General features: G+C 43.3%; 1 protein-coding gene across 1 annotated transcript in view; it reads right to left on the bottom strand.

The window, feature by feature from the left end:
• LOC124041565 (ephrin type-A receptor 4-like) overlaps positions 1-27156 on the bottom strand; it is a 48914-nt gene that overhangs the window by 13821 nt on the left and 7937 nt on the right. Inside the window, exons 5-11 of the mRNA XM_046359290.1 lie at positions 20319-20474; positions 17213-17635; positions 3915-4039; positions 2929-3088; positions 2692-2803; positions 1974-2032; positions 1761-1874 (exon numbers count right to left, since the gene is read on the bottom strand). Coding sequence (XP_046215246.1) covers positions 1761-1874; positions 1974-2032; positions 2692-2803; positions 2929-3088; positions 3915-4039; positions 17213-17635; positions 20319-20474 — 1149 coding nt within the window. The remainder of the gene's footprint in view (positions 1-1760; positions 1875-1973; positions 2033-2691; positions 2804-2928; positions 3089-3914; positions 4040-17212; positions 17636-20318; positions 20475-27156) is intronic.

The following is a 27156-nucleotide window of genomic DNA, read 5'->3' as shown; positions in this document are numbered from 1 at the left end:
CACTTCCCCAAACTCACCTACAACACACACAGTATAAATAACTACACACCTCCCCACACTCACCTACAACACACACACACAGTATAAATAACTACACACTTCCCCAAACTCACCTACAACACAGACAGTATAAATAACTACACACTTCCCCAAACTCACCTACAACACACACAGTATAAATAACTACACACTTCCCCAAACTCACCTACAACACACACAGTATAAATAACTACACACTTCCCCAAACTCACCTACAACACAGACAGTATAAATAACTACACACTTCCCCAAACTCACCTACAACACACACAGTATAAATAACTACACACCTCCCCACACTCACCTACAACACACACACACAGTATAAATAACTACACACTTCCCCAAACTCACCTACAACACACACAGTATAAATAACTACACACTTCCCCAAACTCACCTACAACACAGACAGTATAAATAACTACACACTTCCCCAAACTCACCTACAACACACACAGTATAAATAACTACACACTTCCCCAAACTCACCTACAACACACACAGTATAAATAACTACACACTTCCCCAAACTCACCTACAACACAGACAGTATAAATAACTACACACTTCCCCAAACTCACCTACAACACACACAGTATAAATAACTACACACCTCCCCACACTCACCTACAACACACACACACAGTATAAATAACTACACACTTCCCCAAACTCACCTACAACACACAGTATAAATAACTACACACTTCCCCACACTCACCTACAACACACACACACAGTATAAATAACTACACACTTCCCCAAACTCACCTACAACACACACACAGTATAAATAACTACACACCTCCCCAAACTCATCTACAACACACACACACAGTATAGATAACTACACACTTCCCCAAACTCACCTACAACACACACACAGTATAAATAACTACACACCTCCCCAAACTCATCTAGAACACACACAGTATAAATAACTACACACTTCCCCAAACTCACCTACAACACACACAGTATAAATAACTACACACCTCCCCACACTCACCTACAACACACACAGTATAAATAACTACACACTTCCCCAAACTCACCTACAACACACACAGTATAAATAACTACACACTTCCCCAAACTCACCTACAACACAGACAGTATAAATAACTACACACTTCCCCAAACTCACCTACAACACACACAGTATAAATAACTACACACCTCCCCACATTCACCTACAATACACACACGCAGTATAAATAACTACACACTTCCCCAAACTCACCTACAACACACACACAGTATAAATAACTACACACCTCCCCAAACTCACCTACAACACACACAGTATAAATAACTACACACCTCCCCACACTCACCTACAACACACACAGTATAAATAACTACACACTTCCCCAAACTCACCTACAACACACACAGTATAAATAACTACACACTTCCCCAAACTCACCTACAACACACACAGTATAAATAACTACACACCTCCCCAAACTCACCTACAACACACACAGTATAAATAACTACACACTTCCCCACAATCACCTACAACACACACAGTATAAATAACTACACACTTCCCCAAACTCACCTACAACACACACAGTATAAATAACTACACACCTCCCCAAACTCACCTACAACACACACAGTATAAATAACTACACACATCCCCACTCACCTACAACACACCTTCAAAACCTTGACGTTTTACTGTGAGTGTGTGTGTCAGGCTCCCTTACCAATGCCAATAACCTTCTCTATGTGTATGTAGGAGGCATCAATTTCTTTGGCAAACTCATGAACTGCCTGGTCTGGGTCCTCATAGGTGAACGGGTCCACGTATATCCTCACACCTACAGATGGAGAAAGGGGAGGAGATGGGTTGGGGAAAGGAGTTCGACATGTTTGTGGAATAGGATGAGGTGTGTGTGTGCGTGCGTGTGCGGTCTTACCTGGGTTTAGGTGTTTCTCCTCCTCGGAGTCTTGCTTGGCTTGGCTGTATTTGCCCCTCCTGAAAGAAGAAAGGCAGAGGAAGAAGTGGTGAGTGGCACGGAACACACACAATGTGAGTGATTGACACCTACTTTGACCAATCCAAGCAGAGACGGGTTATTCAAGGTGAGTAGAGGGGAAGAAGGAGAAGGGGGATGGAGTGTGGGAAGGAGAGAGAATAGTGCCTCGGGTAATATAGGAGGAAAGGTGTGTTATCTTACAGAACCTGTCTGTAACACTACCCATTGTGTCTTTAAGCGGTGTGGTGTGTCATACCTTGAGAGCCACTGTCAGTAAAAAGAGGCCTCAAGGGAGAGGTTGTGTGTGAGTGTTCGGAGGCCAGGGGGAAGCTGATACAGTGGCTGTGTTGTTGTGGAGACACTAATGATAAGTCAGGGACAAGGGGATTACCAGGTGAACAATCAGACCTTTAGAAGGACATACTGTCTCCTCTTTAATCCCCCTCCAAAGCACCAGGTGATCTCTGTGTGTGTATGTGTGTGTGTGTGTGTGTGTGTGTGTGTGTGTGTGTGTGTGTGTGTGTGTGTGTGTGTGTGTGTGTGTGTGTGTGTGTGTGTGTGTGTGTGTGTGTGTGTGTGTGTGTGTGTGTGTGTGTGTGTGTGTGTGTGTGTGTGTGTGTTTTAGCGGTTGTTCTTCTGAGGCCATATGTGTTTGTACCTGCGGCTGATAATGAAGACTGCGGTGGAGGTGAGCAGTAGAATCACACCTCCGCTGATTGACAGCAGGAGCAGGGTGGAGCTGGCGGCATCACCAATCAGAGGCAAGGGATCTGTCAGTGGGAGGAGACAACAGGTTACAAACCAGGTTGTTTTCATTAAAAACAGGTCCCCCCCCCAAAATGCAATATCTCTTGCTCAAAAACAGCCGAATATAATAGATTAGACTGTCTTCTACCTGAGTCGGTGGAGAACTCCAAGGGGCCGCTGAACTCTCCGTATCCGGCGGCTGTGCGAGCGCGCACCTGAAACAAGTACACTGTGAGCGGACTCAGCCCAGTGATGTCAGCACTGCGAGATGCCGTCTTCATGATGCGGTAGGAGCTCTCCTTCTGATCCTGATGGGACGAGAGACAGGAAGAGAGAAAGAGGGGAGGGATCTGTTAATGAGCAGAAATCTGCGGTCATATACATGAATCTTTCCAAGATACAGCATAACTTAAATACACCCCATTTTAACTGGGAAGTGTAAAGATAAGGGGTCACGGATGAGGTCATGATCCTAAAATGTAACTTGAAGTTGCAGAACAATGTGTGGTTCTGGAGCGAAATACCTCTCCCTGTGGACCCTAGGCCTATAATCACAAAACCAGACAAGCAAGGACAAACTGTAGCCACACAATTCCAAATCAACTACAAATCACTCCCGCCCATCTTGCTCTCTCCACAAAAAAAAATAGTAGTTGATTTAGTAGTAGTCTCTCCCTTCATGTCTCCCTCCCTCTTTTTCCATGTCAAACACAAGGAATGCTTTGAAGATTGTTTATTGGTTGTTTTATAGGTCTATTGATACCAGTTTAAGCAGATAGCATGTGAACACTCACAAACATGCATGGGATGCACATAACACACACACACACACACACACCAGTTATAGGTTTCCAAAAAAAGAAAGTGGTATCAAAAATAGTGGTATCTAAAACCTAAAACGGTTCTTTGGCTGTCCCCATAGGAAAACCATTTGAAGAACCCCTTTTGGTTCCAGATAGAATCCTTTTGGGTTCCTTGTAGAACCCTTTCCACAGAGGGTTCTACCTGGAACACAAACGAGTTCTCCTATGGGGACAGCCGAATAACTCTTTTGGAACCCTTTTTTCTAAGAGTGTAATTTTGTCATTTTTTTAAAAAGGATTTCTGAACCGCGGTTCGCACGAGGCATCTCACCTTCTCGTAGTACTTGACCTCATACTCCAGGATCACACCATTGGGACGATCGGGCTGTTGCCATGCCAACGACACACCATGCCTGGTGACATCACCAGCCTGGATGGATGTAACTGGGGAGGGAGCTGAGTGAGTGAGAGAGGTACACAAGTTGAAGAACTAGGACAGCCCAGAGATATATCATGGCTTTTATGTTTGTGTATTGAATCTCTTGAATAGTTTACCAGAAAAGAATGTATAAGACACAATGGCATAACATCCGCAAATAAAATAATTCAAGCTACAGGATTGACAGGTTTTCATCCAAATCCACATTTGGAGTTATAAAAAAAACACTTCCCTGAATGTTTGATGGCAGTCACAATGGCCCAATCAACCACAGCTGAGTACTGGATGACATTTTTACCTTTTTCTCTTGGGAACAGGCCATGACCTTTCTCACCTCTTTTCCTTTCTATCCCTTTATCATCGTCTTTCCCACATCCTTTCTATCCCTTTATCATTGCCTTTCCCACTTCCTTTCTATCCCTTTATCATTGTCTTTCCCACATCCTTTCTATCCCTTTATCATTGCCTTTCCCACTTCCTTTCTATCCCTTTATCATTGTCTTTCCCACATCCTTTCTATCCCTTTATCATTGTCTTTCCCACATCCTTTCTATCCCTTTATCATTGTCTTTCCCATATCCTTTCTATCCCTTTATCATTGTCTTTCCCACATCCTTTCTATCCCTTTATCATTGTCTTTCCCACATCCTTTCTATCCCTTTATCATTGTCTTTCCCACTTCCTTTATCATTGTCTTTCCCACTTCCTTTCTATCCCTTTATCATTGTCTTTCCCACTTCCTTTCTATCCCTTTATCATTGTCTTTCCCACTTCCTTTCTATCCCTTTATCATTGTCTTTCCCACATCCTTTCTATCCCTTTATCATTGTCTTTCCCACATCCTTTCTATCCCTTTATCATTGTCTTTCCCACATCCTTTCTATTCCTTTATCATTGTCTTTCCCACATCCTTTCTATCCCTTTATCATTGTCTTTCCCACATCCTTTCTATCCCTTTATCATTGTCTTTCCCACATCCTTTCTATCTCTTTATCATTGTCTTTCCCACTTCCTTTATCATTGTCTTTCCCACTTCCTTTATCATTGTCTTTCCCACATCCTTTCTATCCCTTTATCATTGTCTTTCCCACTTCCTTTATCATTGTCTTTCCCACTTCCTTTCTATCCCTTTATCATTGTCTTTCCCACATCCTTTCTATCCCTTTATCATTGTCTTTCCCTACATCCTTTCTATCCCTTTATCATTGTCTTTCCCCACATCCTTTCTATTCCTTTATCATTGTCTTTCCCACTTCCTTTATCATTGTCTTTCCCACTTCCTTTATCATTGTCTTTCCCACATCCTTTCTATCCCTTTATCATTGCCTTTCCCACTTCCTTTCTATCCCTTTATCATTGTCTTTCCCACATCCTTTCTATCCCTTTATCATTGTCTTTCCCACATCCTTTCTATCCCTTTATCATTGTCTTTCCCATATCCTTTCTATCCCTTTATCATTGTCTTTCCCACATCCTTTCTATCCCTTTATCATTGTCTTTCCCACATCCTTTCTATCCCTTTATCATTGTCTTTCCCACTTCCTTTATCATTGTCTTTCCCACTTCCTTTCTATCCCTTTATCATTGTCTTTCCCACTTCCTTTCTATCCCTTTATCATTGTCTTTCCCACTTCCTTTCTATCCCTTTATCATTGTCTTTCCCACATCCTTTCTATCCCTTTATCATTGTCTTTCCCACATCCTTTCTATCCCTTTATCATTGTCTTTCCCACATCCTTTCTATCCCTTTATCATTGTCTTTCCCACATCCTTTCTATCCCTTTATCATTGTCTTTCCCACATCCTTTCTATCCCTTTATCATTGTCTTTCCCATCATTGTCTTTCCCACATCCTTTCTATCCCTTTATCATTGTCTTTCCCACATCCTTTCTATCTCTTTATCATTGTCTTTCCCACTTCCTTTATCATTGTCTTTCCCACTTCCTTTATCATTGTCTTTCCCACATCCTTTCTATCCCTTTATCATTGTCTTTCCCACTTCCCTTTATCATTGTCTTTCCCACTTCCTTTCTATCCCTTTATCATTGTCTTTCCCACATCCTTTCTATCCCTTTATCATTGTCTTTCCCACATCCTTTCTTTATCATTGTCCCTCCTTATCATTGTCTTTCCCATCCCTTTATCATTGTCTTTCCCACATCCTTTCTATCCCTTTATCATTGTCTTTCCCACTTCCTTTATCATTGTCTTTCCCACTCCTTTCTATCCCTTTATCATTGTCTTTCCCACATCCTTTCTATCCCTTTATCATTGTCTTTCCCTACATCCTTTCTATCCCTTTATCATTGTCTTTCCCACTTCCTTTCTATCCCTTTATCATTGTCTTTCCCACTTCCTTTCTATCCCTTTATCATTGTCTTTCCCACATCCTTTCTATCCCTTTATCATTGTCTTTCCCACATCCTTTCTATTCCTTTATCATTGTCTTTCCCACATCCTTTCTATCCCTTTATCATTGTCTTTCCCTACATCCTTTCTATCCCTTTATCATTGTCTTTCCCTACATCCTTTCTATCCCTTTATCATTGTCTTTCCCACATCCTTTCTATCCCTTTATCATTGTCTTTCCCACATCCTTTCTATCCCTTTATCATTGTCTTTCCCACATCCTTTCTATTCCTTTATCATTGTCTTTCCCACTTCCTTTATCATTGTCTTTCCCACTTCCTTTCTATCCCTTTATCATTGTCTTTCCCACTTCCTTTATCATTGTCTTTCCCACATCCTTTCTATTCCTTTATCATTGTCTTTCCCACTTCCTTTATCATTGTCTTTCCCACATCCTTTCTATCCCTTTATCATTGTCTTTCCCCACATCCTTTCTATTCCTTTATCATTGTCTTTCCCACTTCCTTTATCATTGTCTTTCCCACTTCCTTTATCATTGTCTTTCCCACATCCTTTCTATCCCTTTATCATTGTCTTTCCCACTTCCTTTCTATTCCTTTGTCTTTGTCTTTCCCACTTCCTTTCTATCCCTTTATCATTGTCTTTCCCACATCCTTTCTATCCCTTTATCATTGTCTTTCCCACTTCCTTTCTATCCCTTTATCATTGTCTTTCCCACTTCCTTTATCATTGTCTTTCCCACTTCCTATATCATTGTCTTACCCACTTCCTTTATCATTGTCTTTCCCCACATCCTTTCTATTCCTTTATCATTGTCTTTCCCACTTCCTTTATCATTGTCTTTCCCACTTCCTTTATCATTGTCTTTCCCACATCCTTTCTATCCCTTTATCATTGTCTTTCCCACTTCCTTTATCATTGTCTTTCCCACTTCCTTTCTATCCCTTTATCATTGTCTTTCCCACATCCTTTCTATCCCTTTATCATTGTCTTTCCCTACATCCTTTCTATCCCTTTATCATTGTCTTTCCCACTTCCTTTCTATCACTTTATCATTGTCTTTCCCACTTCCTTTCTATCCCTTTATCATTGTCTTTCCCTACATCCTTTCTATCCCTTTATCATTGTCTTTCCCACATCCTTTCTATCCCTTTATCATTGTCTTTCCCACATCCTTTCTATCCCTTTATCATTGTCTTTCTCATCATCCTTTCTACTCCTTTATCATTGTCTTTCCCATCATTTGTCTTTCCCACTTCCTTTCTATCCCTTTATCATTGTCTTTCCCACTTCCTTTATCATTGTCTTTCCCACATCCTTTCTATTCCTTTATCATTGTCTTTCCCATTCATTGTCTTTCCCACTTCTTTATCATTGTCTTTCCCACATCCTTTCTATCCCTTTATCATTGTCTTTCCCCACATCCTTTCTATTCCTTTATCATTGTCTTTCCCACTTCCTTTATCATTGTCTTTCCCACTTCCTTTATCATTGTCTTTCCCACATCCTTTCTATCCCTTTATCATTGTCTTTCCCACTTCCTTTCTATTCCTTTGTCATTGTCTTTCCCACTTCCTTTCTATCCCTTTATCATTGTCTTTCCCACATCCTTTCTATCCCTTTATCATTGTCTTTCCCACTTCCTTTCTATCCCTTTATCATTGTCTTTCCCACTTCCTTTATCATTGTCTTTCCCACTTCCTTTATCATTGTCTTTCCCACTTCCTTTATCATTGTCTTTCCCACTTCCTTTATCATTGTCTTTCCCACATCCTTTCTATCCCTTTATCATTGTCTTTCCCACATCCTTTCTATCCCTTTATCATTGTCTTTCCCACTTCCTTTCTATCCCTTTATCATTGTCTTTCCCACATCCTTTCTATTCCTTTATCATTGTCTTTCCCACTTCCTTTATCATTGTCTTTCCCACTTCCTTTATCATTGTCTTTCCCACATCCTTTCTATCCCTTTATCATTGTCTTTCCCACTTCCTTTCTATCCCTTTATCATTGTCTTTCCCACATCCTTTCTATCCCTTTATCATTGTCTTTCCCACATCCTTTCTATCCCTTTATCATTGTCTTTCCCACATCCTTTCTATCCCTTTATCATTGTCTTTCCCACATCCTTTCTATTCCTTTATCATTGTCTTTCCCACATCCTTTCTATCCCTTTATCATTGTCTTTCCCACATCCTTTCTATCCCTTTATCATTGTCTTTCCCACATCCTTTCTATCCCTTTATCATTGTCTTTCCCATTGTCTTTCCCACATCCTTCCCACTTTCCCACATCCTTTCTATCCCTTTATCATTGTCTTTCCCACATCCTTTCTATCCCTTTATCATTGTCTTTCCCACATCCTTTCTATCCCTTTATCATTGTCTTTCCCACATCCTTTCTATCCCTTTATCATTGTCTTTCCCACATCCTTTCTATCCCTTTATCATTGTCTTCCCCACATCCTTCCTTTCTATCCCTTTATCATTGTCTTTCCCACATCCTTTCTATCCCTTTATCATTGTCTTTCCCACATCCTTTCTATCCCTTTATCATTGTCTTTCCCACTTCCTTTCTATCCCTTTATCATTGTCTTTCCCACTTCCTTTCTATCCCTTTATCATTGTCTTTCCCACTTCCTTTCTATCCCTTTATCATTGTCTTTCCCACATCCGTTCTATTCCTTTATCATTGTAATTCCCACATCCTTTCTATCCCTTTATCATTGTCTTTCCCACTTCCTTTCTATCCCTTTATCATTGTCTTTCCCACTTCCTTTCTATCCCTTTATCATTGTCTTTCCCACTTCCTTTCTATCCCTTTATCATTGTCTTTCCCACATCCGTTCTATTCCTTTATCATTGTAATTCCCACTTCCTTTCTATCCCTTTATCATTGTCTTTCCCACATCCTTTCTATTCCTTTATCATTGTCTTTCCCACTTCCTTTCTATCCCTTTATCATTGTCTTTCCCACTTCCTTTATCATTGTCTTTCCCACTTCCTTTCTATTCCTTTATCATTGTCTTTCCCACATCCTTTATCATTGTCTTTCCCACATCCTTTCTATCCCTTTATCATTGTCTTTCCCACATCCTTTCTATACCTTTATCATTGCCTTTCCCACTTCCTTTCTATCCATTTATCATTGTCTTTCCCACATCCTTTCTATCCCTTTATCATTGTCTTTCCCACATCCTTTATCATTGTCTTTCCCACATCCTTTATCATTGTCTTTCCCACATCCTTTATCATTGTCTTTCCCACATCCTTTCTATACCTTTATCATTGTCTTTCCCACATCCTTTCTATCCCTTTATCATTGTCTTTCCCACTTCCTTTCTATCCATCTATCATTGTCTTTCCCACATCCTTTCTATTCCTTTATCATTGTCTTTCCCACTTCCTTTCTATCCCTTTATCATTGTCTTTCCCACTTCCTTTATCATTGTCTTTCCCACTTCCTTTCTATTCCTTTATCATTGTCTTTCCCACTTCCTTTATCATTGTCTTTCCCTACATCCTTTCTATCCCTTTATCATTGTCTTTCCCACATCCTTTCTATCCCTTTATCATTGTCTTTCCCACATCCTTTCTATCCCTTTATCATTGTCTTTCCCGCATCCTTTCTATTCCTTTATCATTGTCTTTCCCACTTCCTTTATCATTGTCTTTCCCACTTCCTTTCTATCCCTTTATCATTGTCTTTCCCACTTCCTTTATCATTGTCTTTCCCACATCCTTTCTATTCCTTTATCATTGTCTTTCCCACTTCCTTTATCATTGTCTTTCCCACTTCCTTTCTATCCCTTTATCATTGTCTTTCCCACTTCCTTTATCATGGTCTTTCCCACATCCTTTCTATCCCTTTATCATTGTCTTTCCCCACATCCTTTCTATTCCTTTATCATTGTCTTTCCCACTTCCTTTATCATTGTCTTTCCCACTTCCTTTATCATTGTCTTTCCCACATCCTTTCTATCCCTTTATCATTGTCTTTCCCACTTCCTTTCTATTCCTTTGTCATTGTCTTTCCCACTTCCTTTCTATCCCTTTATCATTGTCTTTCCCACATCCTTTCTATCCCTTTATCATTGTCTTTCCCACTTCCTTTCTATCCCTTTATCATTGTCTTTCCCACTTCCTTTATCATTGTCTTTCCCACTTCCTTTATCATTGTCTTTCCCACTTCCTTTATCATTGTCTTTCCCACTTCCTTTATCATTGTCTTTCCCACATCCTTTCTATCCCTTTATCATTGTCTTTCCCACATCCTTTCTATCCCTTTATCATTGTCTTTCCCACTTCCTTTCTATCCCTTTATCATTGTCTTTCCCCACATCCTTTCTATTCCTTTATCATTGTCTTTCCCACTTCCTTTATCATTGTCTTTCCCACTTCCTTTATCATTGTCTTTCCCACATCCTTTCTATCCCTTTATCATTGTCTTTCCCACTTCCTTTCTATTCCTTTGTCATTGTCTTTCCCACTTCCTTTCTATCCCTTTATCATTGTCTTTCCCACATCCTTTCTATCCCTTTATCATTGTCTTTCCCACATCCTTTCTATCCCTTTATCATTGTCTTTCCCACATCCTTTCTATCCCTTTATCATTGTCTTTCCCACATCCTTTCTATTCCTTTATCATTGTCTTTCCCACATCCTTTCTATCCCTTTATCATTGTCTTTCCCACTTCCTTTCTATCCCTTTATCATTGTCTTTCCCACATCCTTTCTATCCCTTTATCATTGTCTTTCCCACTTCCTTTCTATCCCTTTATCATTGTCTTTCCCACTTCCTTTCTATCCCTTTATCATTGTCTTTCCCACTTCCTTTATCATTGTCTTTCCCACTTCCTTTCTATTCCTTTATCATTGTCTTTCCCACATCCTTTATCATTGTCTTTCCCACATCCTTTCTATCCCTTTATCATTGTCTTTCCCACATCCTTTCTATACCTTTATCATTGCCTTTCCCACTTCCTTTCTATCCATTTATCATTGTCTTTCCCACATCCTTTCTATCCCTTTATCATTGTCTTTCCCACATCCTTTATCATTGTCTTTCCCACTTCCTTTATCATTGTCTTTCCCACATCCTTTATCATTGTCTTTCCCACATCCTTTCTATACCTTTATCATTGTCTTTCCCACATCCTTTCTATCCCTTTATCATTGTCTTTCCCACTTCCTTTATCATTGTCTTTCCCACTTCCTTTCTGTTCCTTTATCATTGTCTTTCCCACTTCCTTTATCATTGTCTTTTCCACTTCCTTTCTATCCCTTTATCATTGCCTTTCCCACATCCTTTCTATCCCTTTATCATTGTCTTTCCCACTTCCTTTATCATTGCCTTTCCCACTTCCTTTCTATCCATCTATCATTGTCTTTCCCACATCCTTTCTATTCCTTTATCATTGTCTTTCCCACTTCCTTTCTATCCCTTTATCATTGTCTTTCCCACTTCCTTTATCATTGTCTTTCCCACTTCCTTTCTGTTCCTTTATCATTGTCTTTCCCACTTCCTTTATCATTGTCTTTTCCACTTCCTTTCTATCCCTTTATCATTGCCTTTCCCACCTTTCATCCTTTCTATTTATCCTTTCCCACATCCTTTCTATCCCTTTATCATTGTCTTTCCCACTTCCTTTATCATTGTCTTTCCCACTTCCTTTCTATCCCTTTATCATTGCCTTTCCCACATCCTTTCTACCCCTTTATCAGTCTTTCCCACATCCTTTCTATTCCTTTCCCACTTCCTTTATCATTGTCTTTCCCACTTCCTTTCTATTCCTTTATCATTGACTTTCCCACATCCTTTCTATCCCTTTATCATTGTCTTTCCCACATCCTTTCTATCCCTTTATCATTGCCTTTCCCACATCCTTTCTACCCCTTTATCATTGTCTTTCCCACATCCTTTCTATTCCTTTATCATTGCCTTTCCCACTTCCTTTATCATTGTCTTTCCCACTTCCTTTCTATTCCTTTATCATTGTCTTTCCCACATCCTTTCTATCCCTTTATCATTGTCTTTCCCACATCCTTTCTATCCCTTTATCATTGTCTTTCCCACATCCTTTCTATCCCTTTATCATTGTCTTTCCCACTTCCTATATCATTGTCTTTCCCACTTCCTTTCTATCCCTTTATCATTCTTTCCCACATCCTTTCTATCCCTTTATCATTGTCTTTCCCACTTCCTTTATCATTGTCTTTCCAACTTCCTTTCTATCCCTTTATCATTGCCTTTCCCACATCCTTTCTATCCCTTTATCATTGTCTTTCCCACTTCCTTTATCATTGCCTTTCCCACTTCCTTTCTATCCATCTATCATTGTCTTTCCCACATCCTTTCTATTCCTTTATCATTGTCTTTCCCACTTCCTTTCTATCCCTTTATCATTGTCTTTCCCACTTCCTTTATCATTGTCTTTCCCACTTCCTTTCTGTTCCTTTATCATTGTCTTTCCCACTTCCTTTATCATTGTCTTTTCCACTTCCTTTCTATCCCTTTATCATTGCCTTTCCCACATCCTTTCTATCCCTTTATCATTGTCTTTCCCACTTCCTTTATCATTGTCTTTCCCACTTCCTTTCTATCCCTTTATCATTGCCTTTCCCACATCCTTTCTACCCCTTTATCAGTCTTTCCCACATCCTTTCTATTCCTTTCCCACTTCCTTTATCATTGTCTTTCCCACTTCCTTTCTATTCCTTTATCATTGTCTTTCCCACATCCTTTCTATCCCTTTATCATTGTCTTTCCCACATCCTTTCTATCCCTTTATCATTGCCTTTCCCACATCCTTTCTACCCCTTTATCATTGTCTTTCCCACATCCTTTCTATTCCTTTATCATTGCCTTTCCCACTTCCTTTATCATTGTCTTTCCCACTTCCTTTCTATTCCTTTATCATTGTCTTTCCCACATCCTTTCTATCCCTTTATCATTGTCTTTCCCACATCCTTTCTATCCCTTTATCATTGTCTTTCCCACATCCTTTCTATCCCTTTATCATTGTCTTTCCCACTTCCTATATCATTGTCTTTCCCACTTCCTTTCTATCCCTTTATCATTCTTTCCCACATCCTTTCTATCCCTTTATCATTGTCTTTCCCACTTCCTTTATCATTGTCTTTCCAACTTCCTTTCTATCCCTTTATCATTGTCATTCCCACATCCTTTCTATCCCTTTATCATTGTCTTTCCGACTTCCTTTCTATCCCTTTATCATTGTCTTTCCCACATCCTTTATCATTGTCTTTCCCACATCCTTTGTCATTGTCTTTCCCACATCCTTTCTATCCCTTTATCATTGCCTTTCCCACATCCTTTCTATCCCTTTATCATTGTCTTTCCCACTTCCTTTCTATCCCTTTATCATTGTCTTTCCCACTTCCTTTCTATCCCCTTATCATTGCCTTTCCCACTTCCTTTATCATTGTCTTTCCCACTTCCTTTCTATCCCTTTATCATTGTCTTTCCCACTTCCTTTCTATCCCTTTATCATTGTCTTTCCCACATCCTTTCTATCCCTTTATCATTGTCTTTCCCACATCCTTTCTATCCCTTTATCATTGTCTTTCCCACATCCTTTCTATTCCTTTATCATTGTCTTTCCCACTTCCTTTATCATTGTCTTTCCCACTTCCTTTATCATTGTCTTTCCCACTTCCTTTATCATTGTCTTTCCCACTTCCTTTATCATTGTCTTTCCCACTTCCTTTATCATTGTCTTTCCCACATCCTTTATCATGGTCTTTCCAACTTCCTTTCTATCCCTTTATCATTGTCTTTCCCACAACCTTTCTATTCCTTTATCATTGTCTTTCCCACATCCTTTATCATTGTCTTTCCCACATCCTTTATCATTGTCTTTCCCACTTCCTTTATCATTGTCTTTCCCACTTCCTTTATCATTGTCTTTCCCACATCCTTTATCATTGTCTTTCCCACTTCCTTTATCATTGTCTTTCCCACTTCCTTTATCATTGTCTTTCCCACTTCCTTTCTATCCCTTTATCATTGTCTTTCCCACATCCTTTATCATTGTCTTTCCCACATCCTTTCTATCCCTTTATCATTGCCTTTCCCACTTCCTTTATCATTGTCTTTCCCACTTCCTTTCTATCCCTTTATCATTGTCTTTCCCACATCCTTTCTATCCCCTTATCATTGCCTTTCCCACTTCATTTATCATTGTCTTTCCCACTTCCTTTCTATCCCTTTATCATTGTCTTTCCCACATCCTTTCTATCCCTTTATCATTGTCTTTCCCACTTCCTTTCTATTCCTTTATCATTGTCTTTCCCACTTCCTTTCTATTCGGTACACAGGGAGACAACACACTTCCCACGGGTAGTCAGAGCAGGTGTGTCTGCCACTATCTGGGACTCAGAGGCCGTGTTTACCTAGGCATCTGATCTTTTTTTCCCTTCCACTCATTGATATTTTGACCAATTCGATCAGCTCTGAAAAAGATCTGATGTCAAAAGATCTGATGTGATTGGTTAAAAGGTCAATTCCTGGAGAAGAAAAAATCTGAATTGGGCTTCCTGTGTAAATGTAGCCAAAGACATTGTAAAGATAGTCAGTGGGCAGTGTTCCAGTTCACGCAAAGTAAACCACACGGAAAAACCACGTACATAGGCACAGACTCCATCTGACTCACACTCCCCGTAGAAGCTCAAATGAAACACCTTGTAAAAAACTTTACAGACCTCCTAAATGTAGAGGTGATCAAACCAACACACTTTCTCCCCGCACGTGACACACACACACGCACACACCGTGGCATAAGCCAATAAGACCGTGGCATTCTGTTTATGTCTTCGAGACAAGTCATTCCTTGAGAGTTTGACAAACACACTCACACACATTACTCCCATTTACTGTTCCAGAATGTATTCACACCCCTTAACTTATTCCACATTTTGTTTGTTACTGCCTGAATTCAAAATGGATTACATGCAAATGTATCGAAAATGAAATACAGAAATATCTCATTTTATATAATTATTCACACGCCTGAATTAATACTTTGTAGAAACAGCTTTGGCGGCTATTACAGCTTTAAGTCGTCTTGGGTATGTCTGTATAAGCTTTAAGTTGTCTTGGGTATGTCTGTATCAGCTTAAATTGTCTTGGGTATGTCTGTATCAGCTTTAAGTAGTCTTGGGAATGTCTGTATCAGCTTAAATCGTCTTGGGTATGTCTGTATCAGCTTTAAGTCGTCTTGGGTATGTCTGTATCAGCTTTAAGTCGTCTTGGGTATGTCTGTATCAGCTTTAAGTCGTCTTGGGTATGTCTGTATCAGCTTTGCACATCTGGATTTGTTCCTTGCAGATTTTCTCAATATTTGCTATGTTAGATGGGGATCGGCGCTGAATAGCAATCTTCAAGTCTTTCCACAGATTTTCCATGGGATTCAAGTCTGGGCTTTGGCTGGGCCACTCAAGGACTTTCACATTCTTGTTCTGAAGCCATTCCAGCCCTGCTTTGGCTGTATACTAGGGGTCATTGTACATTCATTGTCCCCTGTATCCTTACCCTTCTCCCAGTCCATGCCACTGAAAAGCATCCACATGATGCTGCCACCACCATGCTTCACGGTAGGGATGATGTTAGACGGGTGATGAGCTGTGCCTGGTTATATCCAGACATAGCACTTTGTATTCAGGCCAAAGTGTTTTATCTCATCAAACCACAGAATATTTTGCCTTATACTTTGAGTCTTTCACATGCATTTTTGCAAACTCATGGTGTGCTGTCATGTAACTTTCTCAGGAGTGGCTTCTGTCTGGCCACGCAAAAAGCCCAGATTAGTGAAGTGCTGTAGAGGCTGCTGTACTTCTGGCAGGTTCTCCCATCTCAGCCAAGGAACTCTGCCGTTCTGTCAGAGTGGTCATTGGGTTCTTGGTCACCTCCCTGACTGAGGACCTTCTTTCCCGGCTGCTCGGTTTAGTCAGCCGACAAGCCCCAGGCAGAGTCTGAGTAGTTCCATATTTTTTCAATTTCCCAATGATGGAGACTGTGCTGTTGGAAACTTTCAACACTCTAGAAATTGTTTTATACCCTTCGCATCACAATTCTATCTCGGAGATCTACTGACTTCATGGTGTAGTTTCTGCTCTGACAACAATCTTATATAGACAGGCGTGTTTCTTTCTAAATCACGTCCAAACAATTGAATTGGCCACACCTGGACTTCAATCAAGTTGGAGTGACATCTAAAGGATGATAAAAGGAAATTGGATGCTCCTGAGCTCAATTTGGAGTGTGCAAAGGGGTGTGGTGTGAATACTTTTGTAAATAGTGATAGTTCTGTATTTCATTACCAATAAAACATTTATTTTCTAAAAACACATTTCACCTTTATGGGGTATTGTGTGTAGGAAGAAAAAATAAAATAAAAATATATATATTTAATTAATTTTGAATTCAGGCTGTAACACAACAAGATGTGGGTATCAAGTCAAAGGGTATGAATACTTTCTGAAGGCCCGTATACAGACACACACCAGCAGGCACACACACTTCTTCCAATTCACATTCCCCAATTAAAGGCTACCTGCTTCACAGACATTCTCACACACACTCCCCTCAATCCCCCACACTCCGTGCAATGCACAGCCTGTACTTGGCCACACACACACACACACACACACACACACACACACACACACACACACACACACACACACACACACACACACACACACACACACACACACACACACACACACACACACACACACACACACACACACACACACACACACCCCTCCTTACTTACACACTCCTTCACACAAACTCACCAGCCTGGTTGGTGGTGAGAGTGACGGACACACTCTGTCCTGCCCCTGCACTGTGGCCCTGGGAGACCCCGTTGTGGGCGAGAATGGTGAAGGTGTAGCGTGTGTGTGCCTGCAGCTCGCTCACACACACCCTGGTGGCCCTTAGGCCACTCTGCTGGGGAGAGAACAGGACATCTTGACTGCAGGGCAGGCAGAGCTGGGCCCCAAGAGGACCCTTAAGAGCCGCAAGGCTACCAGCTTCTCCGAGTTGACTCCCAATATAAGTTCGATTCCCGGTTTGACTCTCAGGTCCGTGGCAGAGCAGGCAGTCCACACTGTAGCTGATGTCACTTCTCCCTCCGAGCCTGAGGGGGGTGCTCCACTCCAGAACCACTGATGTCTCGTTGACCTCGGAGATCAGCTGCTGCGGAGCAGATGGAGGTTCTGGGATACATAGGACAGGGAGGTTGAGTTAGAAAATATATTGTGGCTGTGGTTACATATACTTTCCTCTGTGTTACAGTTTTTCGTTATGTTTTTGTGTGAGAGAGTGTTGTCTGCATTCTCAGGCTGACTGGTTGAACCCTGTGCTGTATATATTCGCGTGAAACTGAAAGCGCGAACCACTGCTTTTAATCAGGGCAAGGTGTCTGGTAACATGACCGAATATAAACAATGCAGCTATTCCCTCCGCAAGGCTATCAAACAAGCTAAGCGTCAGTACAGAGACAAAGTAGAATCTCAATTCAACGGCTCAGACACAAGAGGCATGTGGCAGGGTCTACAGTCAATCACGGACTACAAGAAGAAAACCAGCCCAGTCACGGACCAGGATGTCTTGCTCCCAGGCAGACTAAATAACTTTTTTGCCCGCTTTGAGGACAATACAGTGCCACTGACACGGCCTGCAACAAAAACATGCGGTCTCTCCTTCACTGCAGCTGAGGTGAGTAAGACATTTAAACGTGTTAACCCTCGCAAGGCTGCAGGCCCTGACGGCATCCCCAGCCGCGCCCTCAGAGCATGCGCAGACCAGCTGGCCGGTGTGTTTACGGACATATTCAATCAATCCCTATACCAGTCTGCTGTTCCCACATGCTTCAAGAGGGCCACCATTGTTCCTGTTCCCAAGAAAGCTAAGGTAACTGAGCTAAACGACTACCGCCCCGTAGCACTCACTTCCGTCATCATGAAGTGCTTTGAGAGACTAGTCAAGGACCATATCACCTCCACCCTACCTGACACCCTAGACCCACTCCAATTTGCTTACCGCCCAAATAGGTCCACAGACAATGCAATCTCAACCACACTGCACACTGCCCTAACCCACCTGGACAAGAGGAATACCTATGTGAGAATGCTGTTCATCGACTACAGCTCGGCATTCAACACCATAGTACCCTCCAAGCTCGTCATCAAGCTCGAGACCTTGTGCAACTGGGTACTGGACTTCCTGACGGGCCGCCCCCAGGTGGTGAGGGTAGGCAACAACATCTCCTCCCCGCTGATCCTCAACACGGGGGCCCCACAAGGGTGGGTTCTGAGCCCTCTCCTGTACTCCCTGTTCACCCATGACTGCGTGGCCACGCACGCCTCCAACTCAATCATCAAGTTTGCGGACGACACAACAGTGGTAGGCTTGATTACCAACAACGAAGAGACGGCCTACAGGGAGGAGGTGAGGGCCCTCGGAGTGTGGTGTCAGGAAAATAACCTAACACTCAACGTCAACAAAACTAAGGAGATGATTGTGGACTTCAAGGAAACAGCAGAGGGAACACCCCTCTATCCACATCGATGGAACAGTAGTGGAGAGGGTAGCAAGTTTTAAGTTCCTCGGCATACACATCACAGACAAACTGAATTGGTCCACTCACACTGACAGCGTCGTGAAGAAGGCGCAGCTGCGCCTCTTCAACCTCAGGAGGCTGAAGAAATTCGGCTTGTCACCAAAAGCACTCACAAACTTCTACAGATGCACAATCGAGAGCATCCTGGCGGGCTGTATCACCGCCTGGTACGGCAACTGCTCCGCCCTCAACCGTAAGGCTCTCCAGAGGGTAGTGAGGTCTGCACAACGCATCACCGGGGGCAAACTACCTGCCCTCCAGGACACCTACACCACCCGATGTTACAGGAAGGCCATAAAGATCATCAAGGACATCAACCACCTGAGCCACTGCCTGTTCACCCCGCTATCATCCAGAAGGCGAGGTCAGTACAGGTGCATCAAAGCTGGGACCGAGAGACTGAAAAACAGCTTCTATCTCAAGGCCATCAGACTGTTAAACAGCCACCACTAACATTGAGTGGCTGCTGCCAACACACTGTCATTGACACTGACCCAACTCCAGCCACTTTAATAATGGGAATTGATGGGAAATGATGTAAATATATCACTAGCCACTTTAAACAATGCTACCTTATATAATGTTACTTACCCTACATTATTCATCTCATATGCATACGTATATACTGTACTCTATATCATCGACTGCATCCTTATGTAATACATGTATCACTAGCCACTTTAACTATGCCACTTTGTTTACTTTGTCTACATACTCACCTCATATGTATATACTGTACTCGATACCATCTACTGTATGCTGCCCTGTACCATCACTCATTCATATATCCTTATGTACATATTCTTTATCCCTTTACACTGTGTATAAGACAGTAGTTTTGGAATTGTTAGTTAGATTACTTGTTGGTTATCACTGCATTGTCGGAACTAGAAGCACAAGCTTTTCGCTACACTCGCATTAACATCTGCTAACCATGTGTATGTGACAAATAACATTTGATTTGATTTGTTATAGGCATAATTAAGTTTATGACAAACAGACCAAGGTCTCAGTCAGAGAGAGAGAGAGAGAGAGAGAGAGAGAGAGAGAGAGAGAGAGAGACTGAAAGTGCCATGTAACTGAGCCCGAGGACTATTCATTCGATCGCAACGCCTTATCTCCCGTCCAGGACATGGTGGATTAGTCAGAAGTCATTAGATCAGTACAGAGGGACGACAGAGGAAAGAGAGAGAGGACAAAAGAGAGAAGAGGAACCGAGAGGAGAAGGAGTACAGATGTATCGACCCCTTGGGGGGAAATGATGTGTGTGTTCTTACGTGTGCAGGGCATAGATGCAGGGTCGCTCTCAGAGCGGTAGTATCCCGGGTTGCAGTCACAGACAGCAGCCCCCTCCTTCTCTGAGTGACTGTGCGGAGGACACTTGGAACATGCTCTGTCTGTAGACACAGCTCTGTTGAAACCGACCATGCACGCTACAGAGAGAGGATGGGATTCCATTCATTTTCATTCCAGTACAAACAAAACACATGCATTGACATGGCAACACTCAGTTTGACTTATTCAGAATGCCCAACCCCCATGTGTCACACCCTGACCATAGTTTGCTTTGTATGTTTCTATGTTTTGTTTGGTCAGGGTGTGATCTGAGTGGGCATTCTATGTTGTGTGTCTAGTTTGTCTGTTTCTGTGTTTGGCCTGATATGGTTCTCAATCAGAGGCAGGTGTTAGTCATTGTCTCTGATTGGGAACCATATTTAGGTAGCCTGTTTGGTGTTGGGTTTTGTGGGTGATTGTTCCTGTCTCTGTGTTAGTTTGCACCAGTATAGGCTGTTTAGGTTTTCTTGTTACATTTTTGTACTGTTCGTGCTCTTATTCATTAAAAAATGAATCTAAATAGCCACGCTGCATTTTGGTCCTCCTCTCCTTCAACTCAAGAAAACCATTATGCTATGGCTGTCAACCCATTCATGAAACCATTCACTTTTTCACAACTCTTCTGGAAGTAATTACATTACTATCTCTATTCTCCCCCTATTTCATTTCCAGGGGGTGACCAAGTCATCGCAGTGGGAGTGGTTCGGAATGTGGGAGTGACAGAGTTTGTGTTTGTAAATGGGGGTGACAGTGTGTGTGTGACAGAGTGTTTTATGACACTCATCAGTAGAGGAAGTCTTCCCATAGGAATGTCCCGTCTCTGTAATCAATGCTGTCCTAACCATCCCTCTCTTCTGGGAGTCTCTAACTCTCTCACACACACTTTCTTTCTCACGCTCTATCTATCTCTCTGTATTCCTCTCCCTCTCTGTATTCCTCTCCCTCTCTCTGTATTCCTCTCCCTCTCTATTCCTCTCCCTCTCTCTGTATTCCTCTCTCCCTCTGTTTTTCCTTTCCCTCTCTATGTATTCCTCTCCCTCTGTATTCCTCTCTCCCGTTCTGTATTCCTCTCTCCCTCCCCCCTCTCTGTATTCCTCTCTCCCTCGGTCTCTGTATTCCTCTCTCCCTCCCTCTCTGTATTCCTCTCTCCCTCCCTCTCTGTATTCCTCTCTCCCTCTGTTTTTCCTTTTGCTCTCTCTGTATTCCTCTCCCTCTGTATTCCGCTCTCCCTCTCTGTATTCCTCTCTCCCTCGCTCTCCCTCCCTCCCTCTCTGTATTCCTCCCTCCCTCCCGCTCTGTATTCCTCTCTCCCTCCCTCTCTGTATTCCTCTCCCTCTCTCTGTATTCCTCTCCCTCTCTCTCCCTCCCTCTCTGTATTCCTTCCCCCCTCTGTTTTTCCTCTCTCTCTCTCCCTCCCTCTCTGTTCTTCCTCTCTCTCTCTCCCTCTCTCTGTATTCCTCTCCCTCTCTCTCCCTCCCTCTCTGTATTCCTTCCCCCTCTCTGTTTTTCCTCTCTCTCTCTCCCTTCCTCTCTGTATTCCTTCCCCCCTCTCTGTTTTTCCTCTCTCTCTCTCCCTCCCTCTCTGTATTCCTTCCTCCCTCTGTTTTCCTCTCTCTCTCGGTCCCTCTATGTATTCCTTCCCCCCTCTCTGTTTTTCCTCTCTCTCTCTCCCTCTCTGTTTTTCCTCTCTCTCTCGCTCCCTCTCTGTATTCCTTCCTCCCTCTCTCCCTCCCTCTCTGTTTTTCCTCTCTCTCTCCCTCCCTCTCTGTTTTTCTTCTCTCTCCCTCCATCTCTGTTTTTCCTCTCTCTCCCTCCCTCTGTTTTTCCTCTCTCCTCCCTCTCTGTATTCCCCCCTCTCTGTTTTTCCTCTCTCTCCCTCCCTCTCTGTATTCCGTCCTCCCTCTCTGTTTTTCCTCTCTCTCTCTCCCTCACTCTCTGTTTTTCCTCTCTCTCTCTCCCTCACTCTCTGTATTCCTCCCCCCTCTCTGTTTTTCCTCTCTCTCTCCCTCCCTATCTGTATTCCTCCCTCCCTGTCTGTTTGTCCTCTCTCTCTCTCCCTCCCTCTCTGTTTTTCCTCTCTCTCTCTCTCCCTCTCTGTATTACTTCCTCCCTCTCTGTTTTTCCTCTCTCTCTCCCTCCCTCCCTCTCTGTATTCCTTCCTCCCTCTCTGTTTTTCCTCTCTCTCTCTCCCTCACTCTCTGTTTTTCCTCTCTCTCTCTCCCTCCCTCTCTGTATTCCTTCCTCCCTCTGTTTTCCTCTCTCTCTCTCTTTCCCTCTGTTTTTCCTCTTTCTCTCTCTCCCTCTGTATTCCTTCCTCCCTCTCTGTTTTTCCTCTCTCTCTCTCCCTCCCTCTCTGTATTCCTTCCTCCATCTCTGTTTTTCCTCTCTCTCCCTCCCTCTCTCTCTGTATTCCTTCCTCCCTCTCTGTATTCCTTCCTCCCTCTCTGTTTTTCCCCTCTCTCTCTCTCCCTCTGTATTCCTTCCTCCCTCTCTGTTTTTCCTCTCTCTCCCTCCCTCTCTCTCTGTATTCCATCCTGCCTCTCTGTTTTTCCTCTCTCTCCCTCCCTCTCTCTCTGTATTCCTTCCTCCCTCTCTGTTTTTCCTCTCTCTCCCTCCCCCTCTCTCTGTATTCCTTCCTCCCTCTCTGTTTTTCCTCTCTCGCCCTCCCTCTCTCTCTGTATTCCTTCCTCCCTCTCTGTTTTTCCTCTCTCTCCCTCCCTCTGTTTTTCCTCTCTCTCTCCCTCCCTCTGTGTTTTTCCTCTCTCTCCCTCCCTCTCTGTTTTTCCTCTCTCTCTGTATTCCTTCCTCCCTCTGTTTTTCCTCCCCTCCCTCCCTTTGTTTTTCCTCTCTCTCTCTCCCTCTCTGTTTTTCCTCTCTCTCTGTATTCCTTCCTCCCTCTGTTTTTCCTCTCTCTCTCCCACCCTACCTGAATTCCTCCCTCCCTCTCTGTTTTTCCTCTTTCTCTCCCTCTCTGTATTTCTTCCCCCTCTCTGTTTTTCCTCTCTCTCCCTCTCTGTATTCCTTCCTCCCTCTCTGTTTTTCCTCTCTCTCTCCCTCCCTTTGTTTTTCCTCTCTCTCTCTCCCTCTCTGTTTTTCCTCTCTCTCTGTATTCCTTCCTCCCTCTGTTTTTCCTCTCTCTCTCCCACCCTACCTGAATTCCTCCCTCCCTCTCTGTTTTTCCTCTCTCTCTCCCTCTCTGTATTTCTTCCCCCTCTCTGTTTTTCCTCTCTCTCCCTCCCTCTCTGTTTTTCCTCTCTCTCCCTCTCTGTATTCCCCCCTCTCTGTTTTTCCTCTCCCTCCCTCTCTGTATTCCTTCCTCCCTCTCTGTTTTTCCTCTCTCTCCCTCCCTCCCTCTCTGTATTCCTCCCCCCCTCTCTGTTTTTCCTCTCTCTCTCCCTCTCTGTATTCCTTCCTCCCTCTCTGTTTGTCCTCTCTCTCTCTCCCTCTGTTTTTCCTCTCTCTCTCCTCCCTCTCTGTATTCCCCCCTCTCTGTTTTTCCTCTCTCTCTCCCTCCCTCTCTGTATTCCGTCCTCCCTCTCTGTATTCCTTCCTCCCTCTCTGTTTTTCCTCTCTCCCTCCCTCTCTGTATTCCTCTCTCTCCCTCCCTCTCTGTATTTCTTCCTCCCTCTCTGTTTTTCCTCTCTCTCCGTTTTTCCCCTCTCTCTCCCTCCCTCTCGGTTTGTCCTCTCTCCCCCTCCCCCCTCTGTTTTTCCTCTCTCTGGAATGCTTTGAAGATTGTTTTTTTTATAGCTCAATCGATACCAGTTAAGCGCTGACTGCATAAGAACATGCACACACACGTGCACTAACACACACAGATAGGAGCCATTCACATCTTTGAACCCTGCTTGTATGTCAATCACTTTACAGCTGTAGACCTTGATGTCGACATTTTACATTTGAGTCATTTATCTAGCCGACGCGCTTATCCAGAGTGACGTACAATTAGTTAGTGCATTCTTCAATCTTAAGATGAATGCAGACAACCACGTATCACAGTCGTAGTAAATGCATTTTTCCTCAATACAGAAGTTATCAGAAAGTCAGTGCTAGTTGAAAAAAGGCAAGTGCAGGTTTGTTTTTGACTGAGCCCCCGCTATCAATGAGTGAGTGAAGTTCCGGGTATTATAATACTATCTGCAGAGACCCTGGTGTGTGTGTGACACCATAAGGTCGTAAACTGTTGAGGATGGTGGTCTTTGTGAGGGTGCGACAGAGGGGAAAGAGGTGTGGAGAGAGAGAGAGAGAGAGAGAGAGAGAGAGAGAGAGAGAGAGAGAGAGAGAGAGAGAGAGAGAGAGAGAGAGAGAGAGAGAGAGAGAGAAGCAGTCCACTGTAGCCCTCTCTTATATAGGGCTAATAACGCCTTTATGAGCTGTCATTCCAGGTCAACGCTCACTCTCCCTTTGCAGCACAAACACAAATCATGACACACACACACACACAAGCCTTTCCCTTCAGAGAGAGGAATGATGAAAAATAGAGAATATCAGAGGCTGTGGGGAAAGAGAAGAGAGAGGGACAGAAACGTAGAAGATAGGGAATGAGCGAGAGAAAGAAAGAAGGAGTGTTTATGGGTTGGTGGCCACACTCCCTCCCTTTCTTATTCTCTCCCTCTCTCTTTCACCTTCACTCTGTTCATTGTGAAAAAAGGGAGAAAGGCAGGATTGGACGGAGACAAAGCCAGCTCACAGCCTTGAGTCCTGCCCTCCTGCTACAATGCAATAGCTCACGGTGTGCCAACAATGTGTGCCAGTGTAGCTGTATGTGTGCCGGTGTGTTTGTGCATGTTTGGGAGAGAGAGAGTGTGTGTGTGTGTGTGTGTGTGTGTGTGTGTGTGTGTGTGTGTGTGTGTGTGTGTGTGTGTGTGTGTGTGTGTGTGTGTGTGTGTGTGTGTGTGTGTGTGTGTGTGTGTGTGTGTGTGTGTGTGTGTGTGTGTGTGTGTGTGTGTTCATGTCAACGGCAGGTCAGGTATCACGTGTCTCTATGATGGACATCCCCTGGGTCGTCCATCAGACTCAGAGACAGGAGTCCCGCCCAGCAGAACGCACACAGTAGGAGTGTGTGTGTGTGAGGGAGGGGGGTGGCAGTTGACAGAGGAGGAAGGACAGTAGGACACACACACACAAACACACGCAGTGTAAACAATCAGATCCTTGGCTCTTGTCTCCAGTCTCCTGATGAGAGCAGCTGAAGCTGCTAGCCAAACCCAGCAGGTAAGGGGTAGACAACTCACATTACTCTCTATTATCCCTAAACTCTCTCTCTCTCTCTCTGTGTGCAAGAGAGATCCCTCTCCACTCCTGTAGTTTCTCCTTCCCCTTTGCTCTTCATTTGACAGAAAATGCTGAGTTGGGTAGAGTTAGGAAATGAGTGTTGGCTACTTCATTTTTACTACAAACTCCATAAACTGTGTGTGTGAGTGAGTGAGTGAGTGAGTGAGTGAGTGAGTGAGTGAGTGAGTGAGTGAGTGAGTGAGTGAGTGAGTGAGTGAGAAGCATGTCTTTGACTATGTACAGACTCAGTGAGCATAGCCTTGCTATTGAGAAAGGCCGCCGAAGGCAGACCTGGCTCTCAAGAGAAGACAGGCTATGTGCACACTGCCCACATGTGCACACTGAAATGAGGTGGAAACTGAGCTGCACTTCCTAACCTCCTGCCAAACGTATGACCATAGAGACATATATTTCCCATATAAATCCAATTTTGGGGGCGTCTGACATGCTAATATTCTGACTGTCAGTTCCAACCGCCCCTCCCCCAGCCTGGGCACACACACTAAACACTGTGTGAATGTGAAACTAAATCCACCTAGACTAGTGTGTAACTAGCAGGTCTGGGTGACTGATGGAGGAAGAGGAGCGACAAACTCTGTAAATATCCTCCAAGACAACGAGTGTCAACACCTTTCCAATGACAAATGCATTCCACATACAAACACACAGGGATGTGCTTGCATATCTGTGTGTGCGGTGGTGAGGTAGGAGCTAATCCTGGTTTACCCTAAGGGAAAGGCAGGCTGACAGTCAGACAGACAGACAGACATCTCAGTCACTCAGGGGAGCCGTATATAACATCTAACCAGGCTCTCATACAGATGTTCTGTTGTGTGTCAATGCAGAGGTGACACATCTGCATTGAGGATCATAGTTCTTCTGGTTAGGAACTCTGATTTCGTTCACGAGCCACAAGAGGAAGTACCGGAACACAAGAGGGATTACGTAATCAGACAAGATTGCAACATTTAAGTAGCTATATTCTGCTACAATGTTGAAGAGCCCCTTGATCACAGAGGAGTGAATGGGACAGGCCTTGGGATCACTAATCTACAATGGTTAACTCTGGAAAAACTAATCTAGTTTTCCCCAGGTCTACCAGGCACCCATAACTCCCTCTGATGTCCATCCCTCCCTCTCATTTATCACTCCATCCATCCATCACTCCGTCCCTCCCTCGATCCATCACCTAGACAGCCGACACACTGGAGCGGTCAGGGGCACTTCCGACTCACAGAGAGAGATAGAGAGAGAGAGAGCGGGAGAGAGAGGACGACAGGACAGGGTTATAGAGAAACTCACACACACACACAGGCAGGCACACACACACACACACTGTATGTAATGAGATAGATTTGCATTTTATCTGGATTTGAATTTGCGCAAAAAAAATGAATATGTAAATGACCTAGATGATAGCAATAAAAGGGCACCTTTACTGTGAATGTTTCCCTTTCACTCTCTCCTCTTGTTCTCCCACTCCCTACACCTATCTCATCTCTCTAT

Source organism: Oncorhynchus gorbuscha, linkage group LG08 (assembly GCF_021184085.1).
Source record: "Oncorhynchus gorbuscha isolate QuinsamMale2020 ecotype Even-year linkage group LG08, OgorEven_v1.0, whole genome shotgun sequence".
Classification (NCBI taxonomy): domain Eukaryota; kingdom Metazoa; phylum Chordata; class Actinopteri; order Salmoniformes; family Salmonidae; genus Oncorhynchus; species Oncorhynchus gorbuscha.
Note: the sequence above shows the minus strand (reverse complement) of the source record. Positions and strands in the feature narration are given on the sequence as shown.